At 45.0% G+C, this 20,661-nt stretch overlaps 1 protein-coding gene across 11 annotated transcripts in view; it reads right to left on the bottom strand.

The window, feature by feature from the left end:
- Positions 1 to 20,331, bottom strand: part of TXLNG (taxilin gamma) — a 55,171-nt gene extending 34,840 nt beyond the window's left edge. For 8 of the 11 annotated variants that reach the window (XR_013531372.1, XR_013531373.1, XM_002762662.6 and 5 more), the window contains exon 1: positions 20,208 to 20,331. Coding sequence is in view for 6 of the 11 variants with exons in the window: in XM_002762662.6 (XP_002762708.4) it covers positions 20,208 to 20,309 (102 nt within the window). In the remaining 5 variants the exon portion in view is untranslated. Of the gene's footprint in view, positions 1 to 7,803; positions 7,922 to 16,777; positions 16,949 to 20,207 lie in introns of all 11 variants that reach the window. The other 3 variants (XM_035289271.3, XM_078362231.1, XM_054251256.2) reach the window with 2 other exon arrangements.
- Between the last annotated feature and the right edge of the window lie 330 nt (positions 20,332 to 20,661).

Genomic DNA, 20,661 nt, shown 5'->3' with positions numbered 1-20,661 from the left:
AAACAAACCACACAGACCCATACATGGGAATTTACATTAAAAATGGTGTCATTTCAGGCCAGGCGCGGTGGCTCAAGCCTGTAATCCCAGCACTTTGGGAGGCTGAAGCGGGTGGATCACGAGGTCAAGAGATCGAGACCATCCTGGTCAACATGGTGAAACCCCATCTCTACTAAAAATACAAAAAAATTAGCTGGGCACGGTGGCACGTGCCTATAATCTCAGCTACTCAGGAGGCTGAGGCAGGAGAATTGCCTGAACCCAGGAGGCAGAGGTTGCGGTGAGCCGAGATCTCGCCATTGCACTCCAGCCTGGGTAACAAGAGCAAAACTCCATCTCAAAAAAAAAAAAGAAAAATGGTGTCATTTCAAATTGGTAAAGGAAATAAATAATTTATGGTATCTCTCAAACCTTATGGGGGAACAAAGGAGTATTCTGTCTTACCCCTCCAGATATACCAAGATTAAAACATGAAAAATGAAAATGAGAAAGAGCTTGAAGAAATCCTAAATGAATTTTTTTCCATAACCTTGGCATGGAAAAGGCCTTTCTTTTGTTGTTGTTTTTATTTTTATGAAATTATATACAGCAGAATGACTGCTCCATAGACAGAGCAAGGCTATCTCAGTAGTACAGAGTAGCCAAGGTCTTTCAAAGGAAAGCAAAAAACCCAGCAGCTATTTTTAAAAAGGGGGTTGGGGGGAGGTGCAGTGGCTCACGCCTGTAATCCCAACGCTATGGAAGGCTGAGGTAGGAGTTCAAGACTAGCCTGTGTAACACAGAAAGACCTGCCTCTACTAAAGACAAAAAAATGAGCCACGTGTGATGGCACACATCTGTGTCCCAGCTACTGGGAAGGCTGAGGTGGGAGGATCACTTGAGCTTGGAAGACCAGCAAGCTATGACTGCACCACTGCACACTGCACTCTAGCCTGGGCAACAGCCAGGCTCTGTCTCAAAAAAAAAAGGAGGGGGTTAGTGGTGACTAGAGATTAGTTTATTAAATAACTAAAATATTTGGAATTCCTGGGGTCGGGGATAACAAACAGTGACGTATGAGAAATTAACTATTAGGCCCAACTTACACTATTCCGGTGATGGTTACACTAAAAGCCCAGACTTCACTACATAATGTATCCATGTAACGAAACTGTACTTGTACCCCCTAAATCTACAAAAACTTTTAAAAAACTAAAAACTTTCAGGTGAACCAAAAGACGGTCGATATTGAAGAATCTGACTGGAAAAAAAAAAAGACTGCAGGAAGCCCTTACGAATGAGCCAGAGACCCAATTTTCAAGGGTTGTGAACAAGCAGACCACAATTAAAGAACTAAAAATGCCCAATATACAAAAAAAATGCAAAGCAAAGCAAGGTACCATCTTTTCCTTACCACATTTTAAAGGAAGAAAGAAAAAACTTGGTGTGGGCAAACAGGTCACTCAGCATACTCTTGGCAGGGGATGGGGGTCTAAATTGGCAGAACGGGTTTATAGAGGTATTTTAGCAAGCTCTACCAACGCCTGAGTCTCAAAGCACATTCACTTTTACCCAGCAATTCTACCATTTGGAGTTTATTCCAAATATTCTCATTCAAGTATAAAAGGTTACTTACCAAACCAGAAAACCACTTAAAGGTCGACCAATAGGGAACTGGTTAAACAATGGTCATCCACACAAGGTAAAACTATGCAGCCATAAAAGGAATAAAATAGATTGTATGTCGACATAGTATAATTAGATAGGAAAAAAGGCAAATGGCCAGTACAGGATGAATACATCAGTATAAATTTAAAATATCCATTTATTGTATAAGCCAATATATGGATACAATTTTCCTACAAGGATATCCGCAAAATTGTTCACCATAATTACCTTTGTTTGGACTGTAGACCTAGATGTTGGAAATGAAGACTTAATTTTTCTTTTTATATTGGCTCTGCCTTAATTTATTTTTTGGCTGTCAAATGATCCTTTATTGGAATATTTTCCTTTGTGGGTTTTTTTTTTTTTGAGATGGAGTTTCACTCTTGTTGCCCAGGCTGGAGTGCAGTGGCACAATCTCCGCTCACTGCAACCTCCAACCCCCGGGTTCAATCGATTCTCCTGCCTCAGCCTCCCAAGTAGCTGGGATTACAGGTACGTGCCACCAAGCCCAGCTAATTTTCGTATTTTTAGTAGAGATGAGGTTTCATCATGTTGGCCAGGATGGTCTTGATCTCCTGACCTTGTGATCCACTGCACCCGGCCTCCTTTGTCTTCTTAAATACCTGGGCATTCCACTGCACTACTGTTGATGTCATCTATGATGTCATGAGAGTGACAGCCATCAATACTGTAATCCACAGACTGGGAAGTCCCCAAGATCTCTAATGGTTCCATAGAGCTCTTAAAGATCTGTGCCACATCTGTCAGGCAATGTGGACAGAAGTTCTTTAGGTAAAACAGGCTGCATGGTAGAGGTAGCGGGTGTCCAATGAACCCGGATTTGGGACAACCAAAGAAAGTAGCATCTTGGCCAGGCGCGGTGGCTCACGCCTATAATCTCAGCACTTTGGGAGGCCGAGGCGGGTGGATCACGAGGTCAAGAGATCGAGACCATCCTGGTCAACAAGGTGAAACCCCATCTCTGCTAAAAATACAAAAATTAGCTGGGCATGGTGATGTGCACCTATAGTCCCAGCTACTTGGGAGGCTGAGGCAGGAGAATGGGCTTGAACCCAGGAGGCGGAGGTTGCGGTGAGCCGAGATCGTGCCACTGTACTCCAGTCTGGGTAACAGCAGCGAAACTCTGTCTCATAAAAAAACAAACAAAAAAAGAAAGCAGCATCTTGGCCTCCTTCAAGCCTGTAATCCCAGCTACTCGGGAGGCTGCAACAGGAGAATTGCTTGAACTTGGGAGGCAGAGGTTGCAGTGGGCCGAGATGATGCCACTATACTCCAGCCTAGGCAACTCCATCTTAAAAAAAAAAAAATTAGTTGGGCATACTGGTGGATGCCTGCAATCCCAGCTACTCAGAAGGCTGAGGCAGGAGAATCACTTGAATCCAGGAGGTTGCAGTGAGCCAAGATCATGCCATTGCATTCCAGCCTGGGTGACAGAGGAAGACTCTGTCTCAAAAAAAAAAGATTTAGGCCGGGTGAGGTGGCTCACGCCTATAATCCCAGCACTTTGGGAGGCCGAGGCGGGGGGATCACGAGGTCAAGAAATTGAGACCATCCTGGTCAACAAGGTGAAACCCCGTCTCTACTAAAAATACAAAAATTAGCTGGGCATGGTGGTACGTGCCTGTAGTCCCAGCTACTCGGGAGGCTGAGGCAGAGGAACCCAAGAGGCGGCGGTTGCGGTGAGCCGAGATCGTGCCATTGCACTCCAGTCTGGGTAACAACAGCGAAACTCCGTCTCAAAAAAAAAAAAAAAAAAGATTCAGTGGTGGATAATTAACTATTCCCAAGTGGAATTAGATGGCCAATATCTAAGCTTACTATGTGAGATAAACGGAATATATAAGAGGGCTAACAGAATAGATATAAGGCTAAGTTCTGAGTGAAAAAGGAAAAAAATAAAACTAACATTACTAAATGCCTGACATTTCAAATACACTACTTAGTTCAGCCTTACAATTCAAAGATAGTAAGAACATCACCCAATTGTATAGATAAAGAAATTAGGGAGCAGAGTAGGAAGTAAGGGGAAAAAGCCATTATTTGAGACCTACATTTATTAAGCCTCCTATGGAGGTTTATGCTTCTATAAGGAATGTCCTGAAGAACCGCATCTAAAGCTAAGAACAATGATGAATACCCAAATATCCATCGCCAGATGAATGGATATACAAAATGTGGTTAATAAATAAGGTGGAATATTATTCCACTTTAAAAAGGAAATGCTGGCCGGGCGCGGTGGCTCACGCCTGTAATCCCAGCACTTTGGGAGGCCGAGGCGGGTGGATCACAAGGTCAAGAGATCGAGACCATCTTGGTCAACATGATGAAACCCCGTCTCTACTAAAAATACAAAAAATTAGCTGGGCATGGTGGCGCATGCCTGTAATCCCAGCTACTCAGGCGGCTGAGGCAGGAGAATTGCCTCAACCCAAGAGGCAGAGGTTGCGGTGAGCCGAGATCGCGCCATTGCACTGCAGCCTGGGTAACAAGAGCGAAACTCCGTCTCAAAAAAAAAAAAGAAAAAAAAATTAGCTGGGCATGGTGGTGCGTGACTGTAGTTCCAGCTACTCGGGAGGCTGAGGCAGGAGAATTGCTTGAACCCAGAAGGCAGAGGTTGCAGTGAGCCGAGATGGTGCATTGCACTCCAGTCTGGGTAACAACATCGAAACTCCATCTCAAAAAAAAAAGGAAATGCTGGCTGGGCACAGTGGCTCACATCTATAATCCTAGCACTGTGGGAGGCCGAGGTGGGAGGATCACTTGAGCCCAGGGGTTGGCAACCAGTCTGGTTAACATAGTTAAGACCCTGTCTCTACAAAAAATAAAAAAAATTAGCCTTGTGTGGTAACACATTCCTGTGGTCCCAAGTACTTTGGAGGCTGAGGCAGGAGGCTCGCTTTAGCCCAGGAGTTCAAGGCTGTAGTGAGCTATGATCATGCCACTGCACTCCAGCCTGAGTGACAGAGCAAGACCCTGTCCCTAAAGGAAAAAAAAAACCTTATGCTGTACACCACAGTACACTGGTGGTCTTCAAAAAAAGCACAAGTACAGCTGTTTGAATTATGAACTCAACTTGCTGCTCTTTCCCTGGAACATTTCTTAAAACGACAAACTACGGTTGTTTGTTCAGACTTGGGTATTTGGCAGATATTTTCTCCAAAATATACGAAGAGAGACTGTCACTTCAAGGCAAGCAAACAACAGTGCTTGTTGCCAATAATAAAATTTGAGCTTTCAAGCAAAAAATAGAATTTTTGAAAACTATCTGCCACCATGAGCTAGACAGCTTCCCAATTCTTAAAAAGACTTTTCTGATGAGATCAGTGGTGATTTTGATATAGTACACCAAATGTATCAACATTTGGAAGACGAACACAATTCTGTTAACCAGTATTTTCCAAATGACTAATGGATGGTATTACAAAACGATGCATGGGGAAAAGAGATCTATTTGACATGCAAGACACACCAAGAGAATCAAAGGATTTCCACAATTATCCACAAAGACTATTAAAATACTCCTCCCTGTTCCAACTACATACATGTGTGAGGCCACATTCTCTTCATATACTTAGACTGAAATGGCATGAATGCAGAAGCAGATGTCGTCTATTAAGCCATTCATTAAAGAGATCTACAAAAACGTAAAAGAATGCTACTCTTCCCACTAACTTTTATTTTGGAAAATCAGCTTGCTTGCTTATTAATTAATTGAGATGGAGTTTCACTCTTGTTACCCAGGCTGGAGTGCAATGGCACAATCTTGGCTCATGGCAACCTCTGCCTCCTGGGTTCAGGCAATTCTCCTGCCTTAGCCTCCTGAGTAGCTGGGATTACAGGCATGCACCACCACGCACGGCTAATTTTTTGTATTTTTAGTACAGACGGGGTTTCTCCATGTTGGTCAGGCTGGTCTCAAACTCCTGACCTCAGATGATACGCCTGACTCGGCCTCCCAAAGTGCTGGGATTACAGGCGTGAGCCACCGTACCCGGCTCTTTTTTTTTAATGTTACTTATGTTAACATGTGTGATAGCCAGCTTCTGCCATGGCCCCCAATGGTCCCCTCCCCTGAGTGTGGGTTGAACCTAGTGACTCGTTTCTAATGAAGAGAGAATTCATCAAAAGTGAGATGTCATGTCTGATTATGATACAAAAGACTGCAACTTCCTTCTCTTTCGCGCTGGCACTCTCTTGTACTCACCCTGATAAAGCAGCTGCCATATTGTGAGACACTTACAGAAAGACCCATGTGGCAAGGAACCAAGGAAGGCCTCCGGCCAACTGCTCATGAGGAACTGAGGCCTCAGTCCAACAGCCCACGAAGAACTGAATCCTGCCAACAGCCACAAGAGTAAGCTACAAAGTAGATCCTTCCCAGTCAAGCCTTCAGGTTACCGCAGCCCTTGAGAGACCCTAAAGCAAAGGACCTGGCTAAGCCACACTCAGATTCCTAAACCCCCGAAACTGTGATATCACAAACCTTTCAAATCAGTAAGTTTTGGAGTGATCTGTTAGACAGCAATAGATAACTAGAGTACATCTTTTTTTTTTGAGATGGAATCTTGCTCTGTTGCCCAGGGTAGTGTAATGGTGCAATCTCAGCCCACTGCAACCTCCACCTCTCCAGTTCAGGTGATTCTCCTGCCTCAGCCTCCCAAGTAACTGGGATTACAGGTGCCCGCCAGCATGCCCAGCTAATTTTTATATTTTTAGTAGAGACGGGCTTTCATCATGTTGGCCAAGCTGGTCTCAAACTCCTGACCTCAGGTGATCCACCCACCTCAGTCTCCCAAAGTGCTGGGATTACTGGCATGAGCCACCACACCCTGCTGCATTACATGTTTTAAGTGAATTAATAATGTTACATTTTTTATTTAATTTCTAATATGGTAAATATTATTAAAGTCCACATGAACAAAAGCTCCTTGGGACTGTGAATAATGTTTAAGTGTACAAAAAGATCCCCAAACCAACGTTTGAGAACTGCTGTCCTGGTTGTGGTGGGAGCAGGAATAGAGTTCTGTCAAACCATGACCAGAAAGGGGTCCATACCTTGGCAATAATAAGCAGACAGATCCACCTCTAGGGAATATGCCTTGAGACCAGGGAAGAGAACAGGGAGAAGAGCGCCCCTTCCTCCTTATTCAACTATACCTAACAGGTATCTTTCCCTCTTTTTGTTAAGTGACAGGTGTGCCAATCAGTGTAATCCAAATGCGTAGTGAGGGACAACCAGTATAAACACTTTCCTTGACCTTCATTGCCCTGGCTCATTCTGAAGCCTCTGTAACAGTATCTGATAAACTATTTCCTCTCAGAACTATCTTATAGGCAGGTATGATAAACAGCTTCAGTGGTGAGGTAATTCAAGTACCACGTCCACAACCTAGGACACGGAAAGCAGAGACTGAATTCTTGCCTTTCTCTATAAACAGCATACTCTCTAAAGAACAGGCTCCTCCTCTCAGGTTATATAAAAAATAAACAAAAAAATAAAAAAATAAAAATAAAAAAAATAAACGAGTGAGGCCAGGCACAGTGGCTCACACCTGTAATCCCAGCACCTTGAGAGAGGCCTAGGCAAGAGGATCCCTTGAACCCAGGAGTTTGAGACCAGCCTGGACAACATGGTAAAACTCTGTCTCTAATAAAAAGTAATAAAAAATAAATAAGTGTAGTGATGGTCACACAACTCTAAACATACACTATAAAAAATTGAGGCTAGGCACGGTGGCCCAGCCTGTAATCCCAGCACTTCGTTACACCAAGGCAGGCGGATCACCTGAAATCAGGAGTTCGAGACCAGCCTGGCTAACATGGTGAAACTCGTTTCTACTAAAAATACAAAAAATTAGCCAGACATGGTGGCATGCACCTGTAATCCCAACTACTCAGGAAGCAGAGGCAGAATTGCTTGAACCCGGGAAACAGAGGTTGCAATGAGCCAAGATCGCGCCACTGCATTCCAGTTTGGGTAACAAGAGGGAAACTCTGTCTCAAAAAAAAAAAAATTTCTTTGGGAGGCCAAGGCGGGTGGATCACGAGGTCAAGAGATCGAGACCATCCTGGTCAACAAGGTGAAACCCTGTCTCTACTAAAAATACAAAAATTAGCTAGGATGGTGGTGCGCACCTGTAGTCCCAGCTACTTGGGAGGCTGAGGCAGGAGAATTGCTCCAGAAGGCGGAGGTTGCGGTGAGCCAAGATCGAGCGATTGCACTCCAGTCTGGGTAACAACAGCGAAACTCCGTCTCAAAAAAAAAAAAAAAAAGAAATTTAATTATACACTATAAATGGGTGAATTATATGGCATGTGAATTATTTAATAAAACTGTTATCCAAAAAAATTAATAAATAAATGGAAGCCAGAGAAATGATAGAGTTCTGAGGAGGGATGATAAATTGGAGGCAGAGTAAGTTCTTTTTTTGTTTGTTTGTTTGTTTTTGAGACGGAGTTTCGCTCTTGTTACCCAGGCTGGAGTGCAATGGCGCAATCTCGGCTCACCGCAACCTCCGACTCCTGGGTTCAGGCAATTCTCCTGCCTCAGCCTCCTGAGTAGCTGGGATTACAGGCGCGCACCACCATGCCCAGCTAATTTTTTTTGTATTTTTAGTAGAGACGGGGTTTCACCATGTTTACCAGGATGGTCTCGATCTGTTGACCTTGTGATCCACCCGCCTCGGCTTCCCAAAGTGCTGGGATTACAGGCTTGAGCCACCGTGCCCGGCGCAGAGTAAGTTCTAGGAGTTGTCCTAACTACCTGGAGGCAGGTGGCTAAAGGATCCAGAGTAACTGTCATAGCACGTAAGAGCACAAAGAACACACAGAACCATTAATAGGGTAAATGACAAGAAAAGAGGGGCAGACTAGTGCTAAACTAAGGGATGAGGGAACCTGATCTCTCCATACTAAGGGATTAGGGAACCTCATCTCCCCCACTGGTGAAGAAGCCAAGAATGAGCAGAAGGATCCGGGAAAGGTCTACTTTGGACACAGCTTCTTTAGTCTCATAACCTAGCAGTGTTAAGTGCCAATACTGTACATTTACTGGTAACCTCTATATAAATACATATTTTTTTTTTGAGACAGAGCTTCACTATTGTTGCCCAGGCTGGAGCATAGTGGCACAACCTTAGGTCACTGCAACCTCTGCCTCCCAGGATCAAGCAATTCTCCTGCCTTAGCCTCCCAAGTAGCTGGGATTACAGGTGCCTACCACCACACCCAGCTAATTTTTGTACTATTAGTAGAGACGGGGTTTCACCATGTTTGCCAGGCTGGTCTTGGAACTCCCGGAACTCAGGTAATCCGCCTGCTTCGGCCTCCTAAAGTGCTGAGATTACAGGCATGAGCCACCGTGCCTGGCCAGTAACCTCTATATTAGACTGTACATCATTTACCTTTTTTTTTTTTGTGAGACAGAGTTTCGCTCGTTACCCAGGCTGGAGTGCAATGGCGCTATCTTGGCTCACCGCCACCTCCACTTCCTGAATTCAAACAATTCTCCTGCCTCAGCCTCCCAAGTAGCTGGGACTACAGGCGTGCACCACCATGCCCAGCTAGTTTTTTTTTTTTTTTTTTGTATTTTTAGTAGAGACGGGGTTTCACCATGTTGAACAGGATGGTCTTGATCTCTTGACCTCGTGATCCACCCGCCTCGGCCTCCCAAAGTGCTGGGATTACAGGCTTGAGCCACCGCGCCCGGCCCCTATTATTTTTTTTTTCTTTTCTTTTTGAGACAGAGTTCCGCTCTTGTTGCCCAGGCTGGAGTGCAATGGCACGATCTCGGCTCACCGCAACCTCCGCCTCCTGGGTTCAGGCAATTCTCCTGCCTCAGTCGCCTGAGTAGCTGGGATTACAGGCAGGTGCCACCATGCCCAGCTAATTTTTTGTATTTTTAGTAGAGACGGGGTTTCACCATGTTGACTAGGTATTATTTTTTTAAGATGAAGTCTTGTTCCGTCACCCAGACTGGAAGGCAGTGGTGTGATCTTGGCTCACTGCAGCCTCCACCTCCCAGGTTCAAGCGATTCTCCTGCCTCAGCCTCACAAGAAGCTGGGACTACAGGCGTGGGCCACCACACCCAGCTAATTTTTGCATTTTTAGTGGAGACGGGGTTTCACCATGTTGGCCAGGATGGTCTCCATCTCTTGACCTCATGATCCACCCACCTCGGCCTCCCAAAGTGCTGGGATTGCAGCCATGAGCCACCATGCCTGGCCTATCTTTTTTTAATTTTTATTTATTTAATTAATTAATTAATTAAAAACATGGGGTTTCACCATGATGGCCAGGCTGGTCTTGAACTCCTGACCTCAAGTGATCCACCCACCTCGGCCTCCCAAAGTGCTAGGATCACAGGCGTGAGCCACTGCACCCAGCCATCATTTACCTTTTAATAAGAGAATGACTGCATTAAATTTTGCATTTAACTTCTGTGACTATTTCTTTTATAAAATAAATTATTCTTTTATAAAAATATAGGGTGCTGGATGCCATGATTTGCAAAATCAGCTCTAGTTCTAAAACTGTAACTTGGTAAATATCTGTAATCTGAAAGATGCTTGTATTAGCCTAAATACCTATCTCAGCAGCAAAGAAGCAGGAACCCAAAATAGCCCAAACTCTGAATATACCACTAAGCATCTCCTATGTGGCATGGGGCGGCCAACCTCTCGGTTTCCTTATCTGTAAACTAGGATGTACAGTACCTACCTTCTAAGAGCCGTAAGTAGATATAATAGATATAAATTGCTGACACATAGCAGAACTGTTATAATAATATTTGAATGAAGACATTTTACAGGCTGGGTGCGCAGTGGCTCATGTCTATAATCTCAGCAGTTTGGGAGGCCAAGGCAGGAGGATAGCACTTGAGCCCAAGAGTTTAAGACCAGCCTGCGAAAAGGAAGTCCCCGTCTCTCATAAAAAAGAGAAAAAAAAATAGCCAGGCATGGTGGTGCACACGCCTATAGTCCTAGCTACTAGGAAGGCTGAGGCAGGCAGATCGCTTGAGAACAGGAGTTCAAGGCTGCAATAAGCGTAACTACATTCCAGCTTGGGTGAGAGAGAGGGAGATCCTGTCTCAAAAAAAACAAACAACAAAAAAATATATTTTATAAAATGCATTCATTGTCACTTTTAATATGGCCCATTTTGCAATCCAAAAGACCCATAAAGAAATGAGCTACTAGGGGCCGGGCGCGGTGGCTCACGCCTGTAATCCCAGCACTTTGGGAGGCCGAGGCAGGTGGATCACGAGGTCAAAATATCGAGACCATCCTGGTCAACATGGTGAAACCCCGTCTCTACTAAAAATACAAAAAATTAGCTGGGCATGGTGGCGCGTGCCTGTAATCCCAGCTACTCGGGAGGCTGAGGCAGGAGAATTGCCTGAACCCAGGATGCGGAGGTTGCGGTGAGCTGAGATCGCCCCACTGCACTCCAGCCTGAGTAACAAGAGTGAAACTCTGTCTCAAAAAAAAAAAAGAAAAAAAGAAAAAAGGAAATGAGCTTCTAAGCTACTGGCATATCTTTCTTGCCAAACCATTCTACCTTGAGAGTAGGGAAAGAAGAAATTAAAAAAACAAAAAAAAAAGTAGCAAGTAAATATTACCAGGACAGATTATAAGGTGGGAAGTAGGAGATAACAGAAGTCATTCTAGAGACATTTTGGAAATGCAACACAGAATGCAAATCAACACCCTAAGCAATAAATGCCTAACAAAATTATTTTGATAACCATACTCAACCAACAATAAAAAAAAATTATTTTGATAGTATCTGAGGACACCACCAGTTATTTTATCTTTTCCTTCAAATAATAAAATGTAAGTATTTAAAAGTGCCAACAGAATTTCAACTAGGAGGTAAATTCTATCATAAAAATATACTCCTGCCAGACGCAGTGGCTCATGCCTGTAATCCCAGTACTTTGGGAGGCCAAGGCAGGCAGATCTCCTGAGGTTGGGGGTTCAAGACCAGCCTGACCAACATGGAGAAACCCCGTCTCTACCAAAAATTAAAAAACTTAGCCAGGCATGGTGGTACATGCATGTAATCCCAGCTACTCAGGAGGCTGAGGCATCAGCATCGCTTGAACCTGGGAGACGGAGGTTACAGTGAGCCAAGACTGTGCCATTGCACTCCAGCCTGGGCAACAAGGGTGATACACCATCTCAAAAAACATATATATACTCCCACGGTCTTAATGGATTTTAAAAGTCGCCCTACCACCGGGCATGGTAGCTCACGCCTATAATCCCAGCACTTTGGGAGGCAGAGGCGGGCGGACCACAAGGTCAGGAGTTCAAGACCAGCCTGACCATCATGGTGAAACCCTATCTTTAAAAAATAAATAAATAGCCGGGTGCGGTGGCTCACGCCTGTAATCCCAGCACTTTGGGAGGCCGAGGCGGGTGGGTCACGAGGTCAACAGATCGAGACCATCCTGGTCAACATGGTGAAACCCCATCTCTACTAAAAATACAAAAATTAGCTGGGCACAGTGGCGCATGCCTGTAATCCCAGCTACTCAGGAGGCTGAGGCAGAACTGCCTGAACCCAGGAGGCGGAGGTTGCGGTGAGCCGAGATCACGCCATTGCACTCCAGCCTGGGTAACAAGAGCGAAACTCTGTCTCAAAAATAAAAATACAAAAAAAATACAAAAATTAGCCAGGTGTGGTGGCGCATGCCTGTAATCCCAGCTACTCGGGCGGCTGAGGCAGGAGAATCACTTGAACCTGGGAGGCAGAGGTTGTAGTGAGCCAAGATCGTAACCACTGCAGCAACAAGAGCAAAACTCTATCTCAAAAAAAGAATTAATTAATGAAATTTTTAAAAAGTGACCTATTTTTACCCGCTTCTAGAAATGTCACATCTCAATGTTGGTGAATATTATATTGAATTTGTATACTATTTTATACTTTTTTTTTTTTTTTTTGACACGGAGTCTCTCCCTTTGTCACCCAGGCTGGAGTGCAGTGGCGTAATCTTGGCTCACTGCAACCTCCACCTCCCAGGTTCAAGCGATTCTCCTGAGTCAGCCTCCCAAGTAGCTGGCATTACAGGCATGTGACACCATAGCCAGCTAATTTTTGTATTTTTAGTAGAGATGGGTTTTCACCATGTTGACCAGGCTGGTCTTAAACTCCTGACCTCAGGTGATCCACCTGCCTTGGCCTCCCAAAGTGCTGGGATTACAGGCGTGAGCCACAGTGCCCAGCCTATACTTTTTATTATTTATTTCTTTGAAACAAAGTCTCACTCTGTTGCCCAGGCTAGAGTACAGTGGCCCAATCATGGTTCACTGCAGCCTTGACCTTCCAGGCTCAACTGATCCTTCCACCTCAGCCTCCCAAGTAGCTGGAACTACAGGCATATACCAATGTGCCTGGCTAAGTTTTTTATTCTTCATAGAGACAGGGGTCTCCTTGTGTTGCCCAAGCTGGTCTCAAAATCTTGGCCATAAGCAGTCCTCCCATCTCGGCCTCCCCAAGCACTGGGATTTCAAGCATGAGCCAAGATGCCTGGCTCATACTTTATAAATGCTGACACATCCGTTATATTAACTAAAGTTATTCATGGTCACATTAGAACCAAACAAAAGGAATTAGGGGGAAGGCAGGAGGAAGAAGCAAACAGATTTCTTGAGGTATTAAACAAGGTAAGCAAAAACTGTGCATTATAAGACATTTGTCATACTATCAGTTACACAACTATACACTAACTCTAGTAAACTTCACCAACTGTGAGCTCTATTATTGATACAAGTTTGTTTCCGACTGAGACTTAGATGCCTTATCTAAATACCTGGGGATACCACCTACCTTGCAGAGTTAAGGAGATATCACAATGCCTTTATATCTTAAGTGACTAACAGTGCATAAAACACAAATGAAATTTGAGGTCTCAAAATGTCTTTCCTTTGAAACATAACTCTGAGAAGTGTAAAATTGTAACAGCATATCTATTTAATAGAAGCCCATTAGAGTGAATCTTGTGAAGAATCCCACAAAAGCACTACTTTTATGTCATTTGTATTTGATAATATACCTTCCTAAATAAAACTTCTCTAGCTAAGACCAATATAAATAGCACACAAAATAACATATAGAACACCTTCCAGGCCAGGCACAGTGGCTCACGCCTGTAATCCCAACACTTTGGGAGGCCAAGGAAGGTGGATCACTTGAGGTCAGGAGATCGAGACCAGCCTGGCCAACATGCTGAAACCCCGTCTCTGCTAAAAATATAAAAATTAGCAGGGCGTGGTGGCGCATGCCTGCTATCCCAGCTACTCAGGAGGCTGAAGCAGGAGAATCACTTGAAACCAGGAAGTGGAGGCTGCAGTGAGCTGAGATTGCGCCATTGCACTCCTGCCTGGGTGACAGAACAAGACTCCATCTCAAAAAAACAAATAAAAAATAAGCAAATAAATAAAACACGTTCCAGTAATATAACAAATAAATATAGTATAATATGATATGAAAATGTTGTCTGAATAGAAGAATATGCTGGTCTGTTCTCATTACTGCTTGTCCTATTTGGTTCCAGTTAAAGAAAAAAAGAAATTTACCAAAGCTTGGTGATACAATTAGAAAACAATGCTGTAAGCAGAAGATCACTTTATTTCACATTACTCAATTTCTGTGCCAGAAGAGTGAAGTTCATCAAGTTGGCAAATGGGGAGAAAAATAAGATTAATGAAATGGCTTCTTCCTGCCCCCATACTCTTGCCCAACCCCGACCTGATTTCTCCTCATTATGTCTATCATGGAAAGATTCTAGGAAGAGGAGAGACTATGAAGGTTGGAAGATGGATTTATAAAATTAGCACCCTAAATGCAAGAGAAATGAATCTCTTCCAAATGTCCTCCCCTCCAAACCATGTAAAATTCTAAATGCATCCCATCAACTCCTTCACAGTAATACCCTGTGGTAGGTATGAGCACTATCCCCTCCTTACAGATGATGCAACTGAAGCTTAGATAGATTGAGAAACTTGCCCAAGGTTGCACAGGTATGGGTGGCAGAAAGCCAGGAGTCCTGACTCTAAAACCCATAGTATTTACTGAGTACTACACTACTTATTACTGTAGTATAGATGAAAGAGTATTGGATTCCAGACTCAGCTTCACCCCTTAGGCAAATGACTTAACCCTGTTGAGCAGCTTGTCATCAGAAAATGAGGGCAATGACAGCTGCCCAGCCTTCTCCACAGCATGTGACTGACTGATGCTGAAAGAGTTAATGTATGTGCAAATGTGCCATAAAAACTACAGGGCATTATGTAAATGCAAGATTTTGTTAATTTGGGCCTTGGTACCTTGTAATATCCTTCCACATGGTTTATGGACCTAAAAATTCGTTTAACAATTTTTAACATTCCCAAGCAAACATCTAGTAAAAAAAAAATATATCAACCTTAGACATCTGGAAAAGGCAAAACTATCAAGACAGTAAAAAGATCAGGCCATGCATGTGTGGTGGCTCATGCCTATAACCCCAGCACTTTGGGAAGCCAAAGTGGAAGAATCGCCTGAGCCTAGGAGTTCAAGACCAGTTTGGGCAACATAGCAGGACCCCCATCTTAATAAAAATTTTTAAAAATAAGGCTGGGCATGGTGGCTCATGCTTGTAATCTCAGCATTTTGAGAGGCCAAGGTGGCCAGATCACCTGAGGTCAGGAGTTCAAGACCATACTGGCCAACATGGCAAAAACCATTTCTATTAAAAATGCAAAAAAATTAGCCAAGCATGGTAGTGGGCACCTGTAATCCCAGCTGCTTTTGAGGCTGAGACAGGAGAATCGCTTGAACCCAGGAAGCAGAGGTTGCAGTGAACTAAGATCGCACTACTGCTCTCTAGCCTGGCTGACACATTGAGACTCTGTCTCAAACAAATTAATAAATAAAATAAAATAAAGTAAGGCCAGGTGTGGTGGCTCATGCCCAGCATTTTGGCAGGCCGAGGTGGGCGAATCACAAGATCAGGAGATCAAGACCATCCTGGCTAACATGGTGAAACCCCATCTTTAAAAGAAAAAAATAAAATAAAATAAAATAAATAAATAAAATAAAAATAAAACCAGGCCGGGCGCGGTGGCTCAAGCCTATAATCCCAGCACTTTGGGAGGCCAAGGCAGGTGGATCACGAGGTCAAGAGATCGAGACCATCCTGGTCAACATGGTGAAACCCCATCTCTACTAAAAATACAAAAATTAGCTGGGCATGGTGGCGCATGCCTGTAGTCCCAACTATTCGGGGGGCTGAGGCAGAATTGCTTGAACCCAGAAGGCGGAGGTTGCGGTGAGCCGAGATCACGCCATTGCACTCCAGTCTGGGTAACAGTGAAACTCCGTCTCAAAAAAATAAATAAATAAAATAAAACCGGTGGTTGCCAGTAGTCTAGGGAAAGGGAGAGAGGGATGAATAGGTAGAGCACAAGAGATTTATAGGACTGTGAAACTCTTCTGTGTGATACTGTAATCGTGGATCCATGTCATTACACATCTGTCAAAACTCATAGAATATATAACACCAGAGAGGACCCTAAACTATGGACTTAGTCAATAATAATGCACCAATATTGGCTCATGAATTTTAATAAAAGTATCATACTAATGCAAGATGTAAATAATAGCAGGATAAGGGTATGTATGAGGGGGTATACAGAAACTCTGTACTTTCTTCTGCGTGATTTTTCTGTAAACCTAAAAACCATTCCTAAAAAAAGTCTATTAATTTTTTAAAAATCAACCGTACAAAGCAAATTCTACATAGGGATTTACGGGAAGTAAAAAGAATGAGGCTGATGTTCTAAAAAGTGCCTGACATACTAGATACAGTGTACTCATCTTTTTAGACCAATGCTGTTCTATAAAATTTTTATGCAACGATGGAAATATTCTAGATCTGCTCTAATACAGTAGCCACTAGCCACAATGGCGACTGAACACCTGAAACTTGGCTAGTGTGATTAAAGAAAAGAATTTTTAATTTTAACTTCAGTTAACAAATTTAGCTACATGTCACTAGCTACTGTTTCAGTAGAGTTTTAGACAATTACTCAAGAGACCCCTAGTAATTTACTGTGACGTTACCTTTAGAAGCAAAAGCTTATCTCAAGAGACCATTCAAATGGATGTAGTTGTGAAACAACGCCACAGTTAACTGAGCAGGTCACACACGAGTGACTAGGCAGATGGTTAAAGCAACCAGGAACCAAAAAAGCCCATCTCCAGTTGTTCCTCACTTCAGGTCCCATAATGTAACTAAATAATGACAAAACAGTCACTTTTAATTCTTTCAATACTTTCAAAAAACTCAATTCATTAAACATCATTTCTGCTTCCTGAAAAAAAGGGTAGAGGTTAGGTTAGAATTAAGGAATATTTCTTCAACTCAGTGACCTGAAGGAAATTTTAAAAATTAAGGACGTAGGCAAGTAATGTGAAAGTGATTTTCAAAAAATTTTTTGTAGGCCGGGCGTGGTGGCTCATGCCTGTAATCTAAGCACTTTGGAGGCCAAGGCAGGTGGATCACCTGAGGTCGGGAGTTCAAGACCAGCCTGACCAACATGGTGAAATCCCGCCTTAAAAAAAAAAAAAAATAGCCAGGTGCGGCGGTGGGTCAAGCCTGTAATCCCAGCACTTTGGGAGGCTGAGGCGGGTGGATCACAAGGTAAAGAGATCAAGACCACCCTGGTCAACATGGTGAAACCCCGTCTCCACTAAAAATACAAAAAATTAGCTGGGCATGGTGGCGTATGCCTGTAATCCGAGCTACTCAGGAGGCTGAGGCAGAATTGCCTGAATCCAGGAGGCATATGTTGTGATGAGCCGAGATCGCGCCATTGCACTCCAGCCTGGGTAACAAGAGCGAAACTCCATCTCAAAAAAACAAAAAAAATAGGAAAAATTTTTTGGCCAGTTGCAGTGGCTCATGCCGGTAATGCTGCCACTCGGGAAGGCCGAGGTAGATGGCTTACTTGAGGCCAGGAGTTCAAGACCAGCCTGGCCAACATGGTGAAATCCCATCTTTATTAAAAATACAAAAATTAGCTGGGCATGCTAGTGCACGCCTGTAATCCCAGCTACTCAGAAGCCTGAGGCACAAGGATCACTGGAACCCAGGAGGTGGAAGATGCAGTGAGCCAAGATTGCATCACTGCACTCCAGCCTGGGTAACAGAGGAAAACTCTGTCTCAAATTAAAAAAAATTTTTTTAAGAGAAAGAGACAGGTCTCCCAAGCTAGCCTTCTGCTTCAGCTTCCCGACTAGGTGGTATTACAGGTGCATGCCACCATAGATGGCTTAAAAGTGATTTTTGCAAACACAAGATATTCACTCAGTGTATTATATATGAAAATTAAAAGACTAATACTTTGCCATGTATTTGAATCCCGTCACTCTTAAAAATCAAAAGGGAGCCGGGCGCAGTGGCTTACGCCTGTAATCCCAGCACATTGGGAGGCCGAGGCAGGTGGATCACGAGATCAAGAGATCGAGACCATCCTGGTCAACATGGTGAAACCCCGTCTCTACTAAAAATGCAAAAAATTAGCTGGGCACGGTGGCGCGTGCCTGTAATCCCAGCTACTCAGGAGGCTGAGGCAGGAGAATTGCCTGAACCTAGGAGGCGGAGGTTGCGGTGAGCCGAGATCACGCCACTGCACTCCAGCCTGTGTAACAAGAGCGAAACTCTGTCTCAAAAAAAAAGAATGGAGTATGAGGTACAAAAATGAACAGACACACACATGACTATTCGTATCCAGCAGTTAACCAGAGCTCTGCACTGGAACGGTCGTTACCGCCTATCTTGGTTATTTAAAATGCTAGTTGATTAAACCTCAATTCCTGACTTTTTGTCCTTATCCCAGCGTCATAAAAGAGAACTTAAATCCTCAATTGCAGTGGCGTTTTATCGGAGTCCTCCTCCCCTGGCGAATCTATGAAATCAAACACTGAGATTGGCACCCCACACTCAGGGAATAAGTAAAGTGTCCAAAGTGACAGTGTTGAATCCCTTACAGTACGTTGGTCTACAGCTTCTTTTTCAGTCCTGCAAGCACTGGATCTTTCTTTTAAAACACAAAGAGAGGGAGAGAGAAAGAGACGTAATTGAGAAGTAGCAACACTCTCATGCAGAAACATGAAAATACTTGACCTTACAAACAGGCCCCCAAAAGCTAATTCTTAACACTCTGCTCAGATGTAAACTGGACCTTTGTTCTCCCTTTTGAAGTTTATGAACTGCATTAGAAAAATATTATTTCGTAATTTCATATAGGAGTTATTTTTAAGAGTGTTCAAATACATAATTAAGTAATATTAAATAGCCCTCGGTGATCAAGCAAGACATCCAACAAGTTGAACGTTTCAGTATGTTCACCTGCAAGGAAAAAGAAAAAAAGAGATGGGGTTCCCACCTTCCCAGCCTCAGTCCCCGCAGTTATCCATTCCAGGGCCCTGTACCCCATTTGTTGTGCAATCTTTTTCAAACTCCACCCACTGAGCTCCAGAACAAGTGGAATTCTCCCATTCTGAAAGAGGTCTCAATTTTCCTGTATCTAGGGAGAGACTGAAAACTCCTTGACATGAGTCAAGTAAGGCAAGGGGAATAGTCCAGCCTGTTTCCCAGATTAAGAAAGACCCAAAGGCCAGGGTCGGGAAGGCGTTCAAGTTTCCGATCATCAAATTTAAAAAACTAATAATAAATGAAAGAAAGAGAAAAAGAAGTTGAGGGTGGTAAATAGGGCTGGGATGACGTGATATCCCAACTCTGCAGGACCGAGGTCCTCCAACATCGCTTCCCCAACCATTCCCCAGCCCCACGTGCAGCCAAGCCCTCAGAGCCCCGGAGTCTAGGTCCCGGGGACCGAGTGCCACGCTCGCACCGGCCGTGCGACGCTCACCCGCTCGTCTGCCCGCCCGCGCAGTGGCAGGGAGTGCAGGGGGGCGGGGGAAGGGGGGCCAAGCACACCCCGGCTCCCGCGCGGTTATCTTACTGCGCAACAGCCTAGCTTCAGCGGCCCGGGGGCACCCCGCAGCGCGCCCTGAGCACCTGCCGGACTCGAGGAGGGCGAGCCCAGGACCCCAGGGAGCCCCCGGACCGCGGCGCTCAGCACTGGGAGCACGTTGACGGCGGGGGCTGGGAGACGCAACGCCTGGCGCCGGGATCCCAGTAGTGCTGGCCGCACGTGGCTGTCACACCTGGCGTACCTCCGCCTCGCACCTCTTCCCCCTTAGAACCGGGTGCGCCCCCTGCCAGCCCTCCCTCCCAGCATCCCCGCAGCGCGCCGCCAAACCCCAACCGTTGTCCCTTCCCACCCCATCTATCGCGGTCCCACCCCATCTATCGCGGTCCCACCCCCCCCACCTGCTCCCACTGTCGTCACCCCCAGGAAGGAAAAGGACCGGATATTCGTCCCGTGGCTAAAGGTAACCAGGGAGAGAGAAGAGGTGGACCCCGAAAAAGGGAATCCGAGCATCCCCCGGGCCCGTCAACAACGAGGGCGTCCCCATGACTGACCTTCTGCCGCGGGCTGCGTCGCCGTCCGCCCCGTCCGACCTCAATCGCCTCTTCGGCGCAGCCGCCTCTTCCCCGCGCTGCCTCCTCTACTCGCGTCGCCATGAGGTGACGGCAGCAGCCAAACAAGCGGCCCGACAAGGGGCACAGAACCTCTCCGGGCCTTTCGCCCCGCCCCCGAACCCCCATGGCCAATCGCCGCATGCGAGACTTCACACGTGACCGGAGGAGGTTGGCCCCCGAGGGGACGGAGCGAGATGGGGGTGGGGAGCACTGAACACTGGGCTGGGCTTCTGCAAGACCGAAGGGCAGATAGAGGCCATATGAGTCTGCGCGGATTGGGAATGGGATTCAGGAGTGGACTACAAGTCCCAGTAGGGTGTGTGGCCACGGCTCTCAGGCTTGGATCGGGATTGGAATAAAAGGCGGTGTTCAGAGAAAGAGAGCTTGCTGCACC

Source organism: Callithrix jacchus, chromosome X, assembly GCF_049354715.1.
Source record: "Callithrix jacchus isolate 240 chromosome X, calJac240_pri, whole genome shotgun sequence".
Lineage (NCBI taxonomy): Eukaryota > Metazoa > Chordata > Mammalia > Primates > Cebidae > Callithrix > Callithrix jacchus.
Note: the sequence above shows the minus strand (reverse complement) of the source record. Positions and strands in the feature narration are given on the sequence as shown.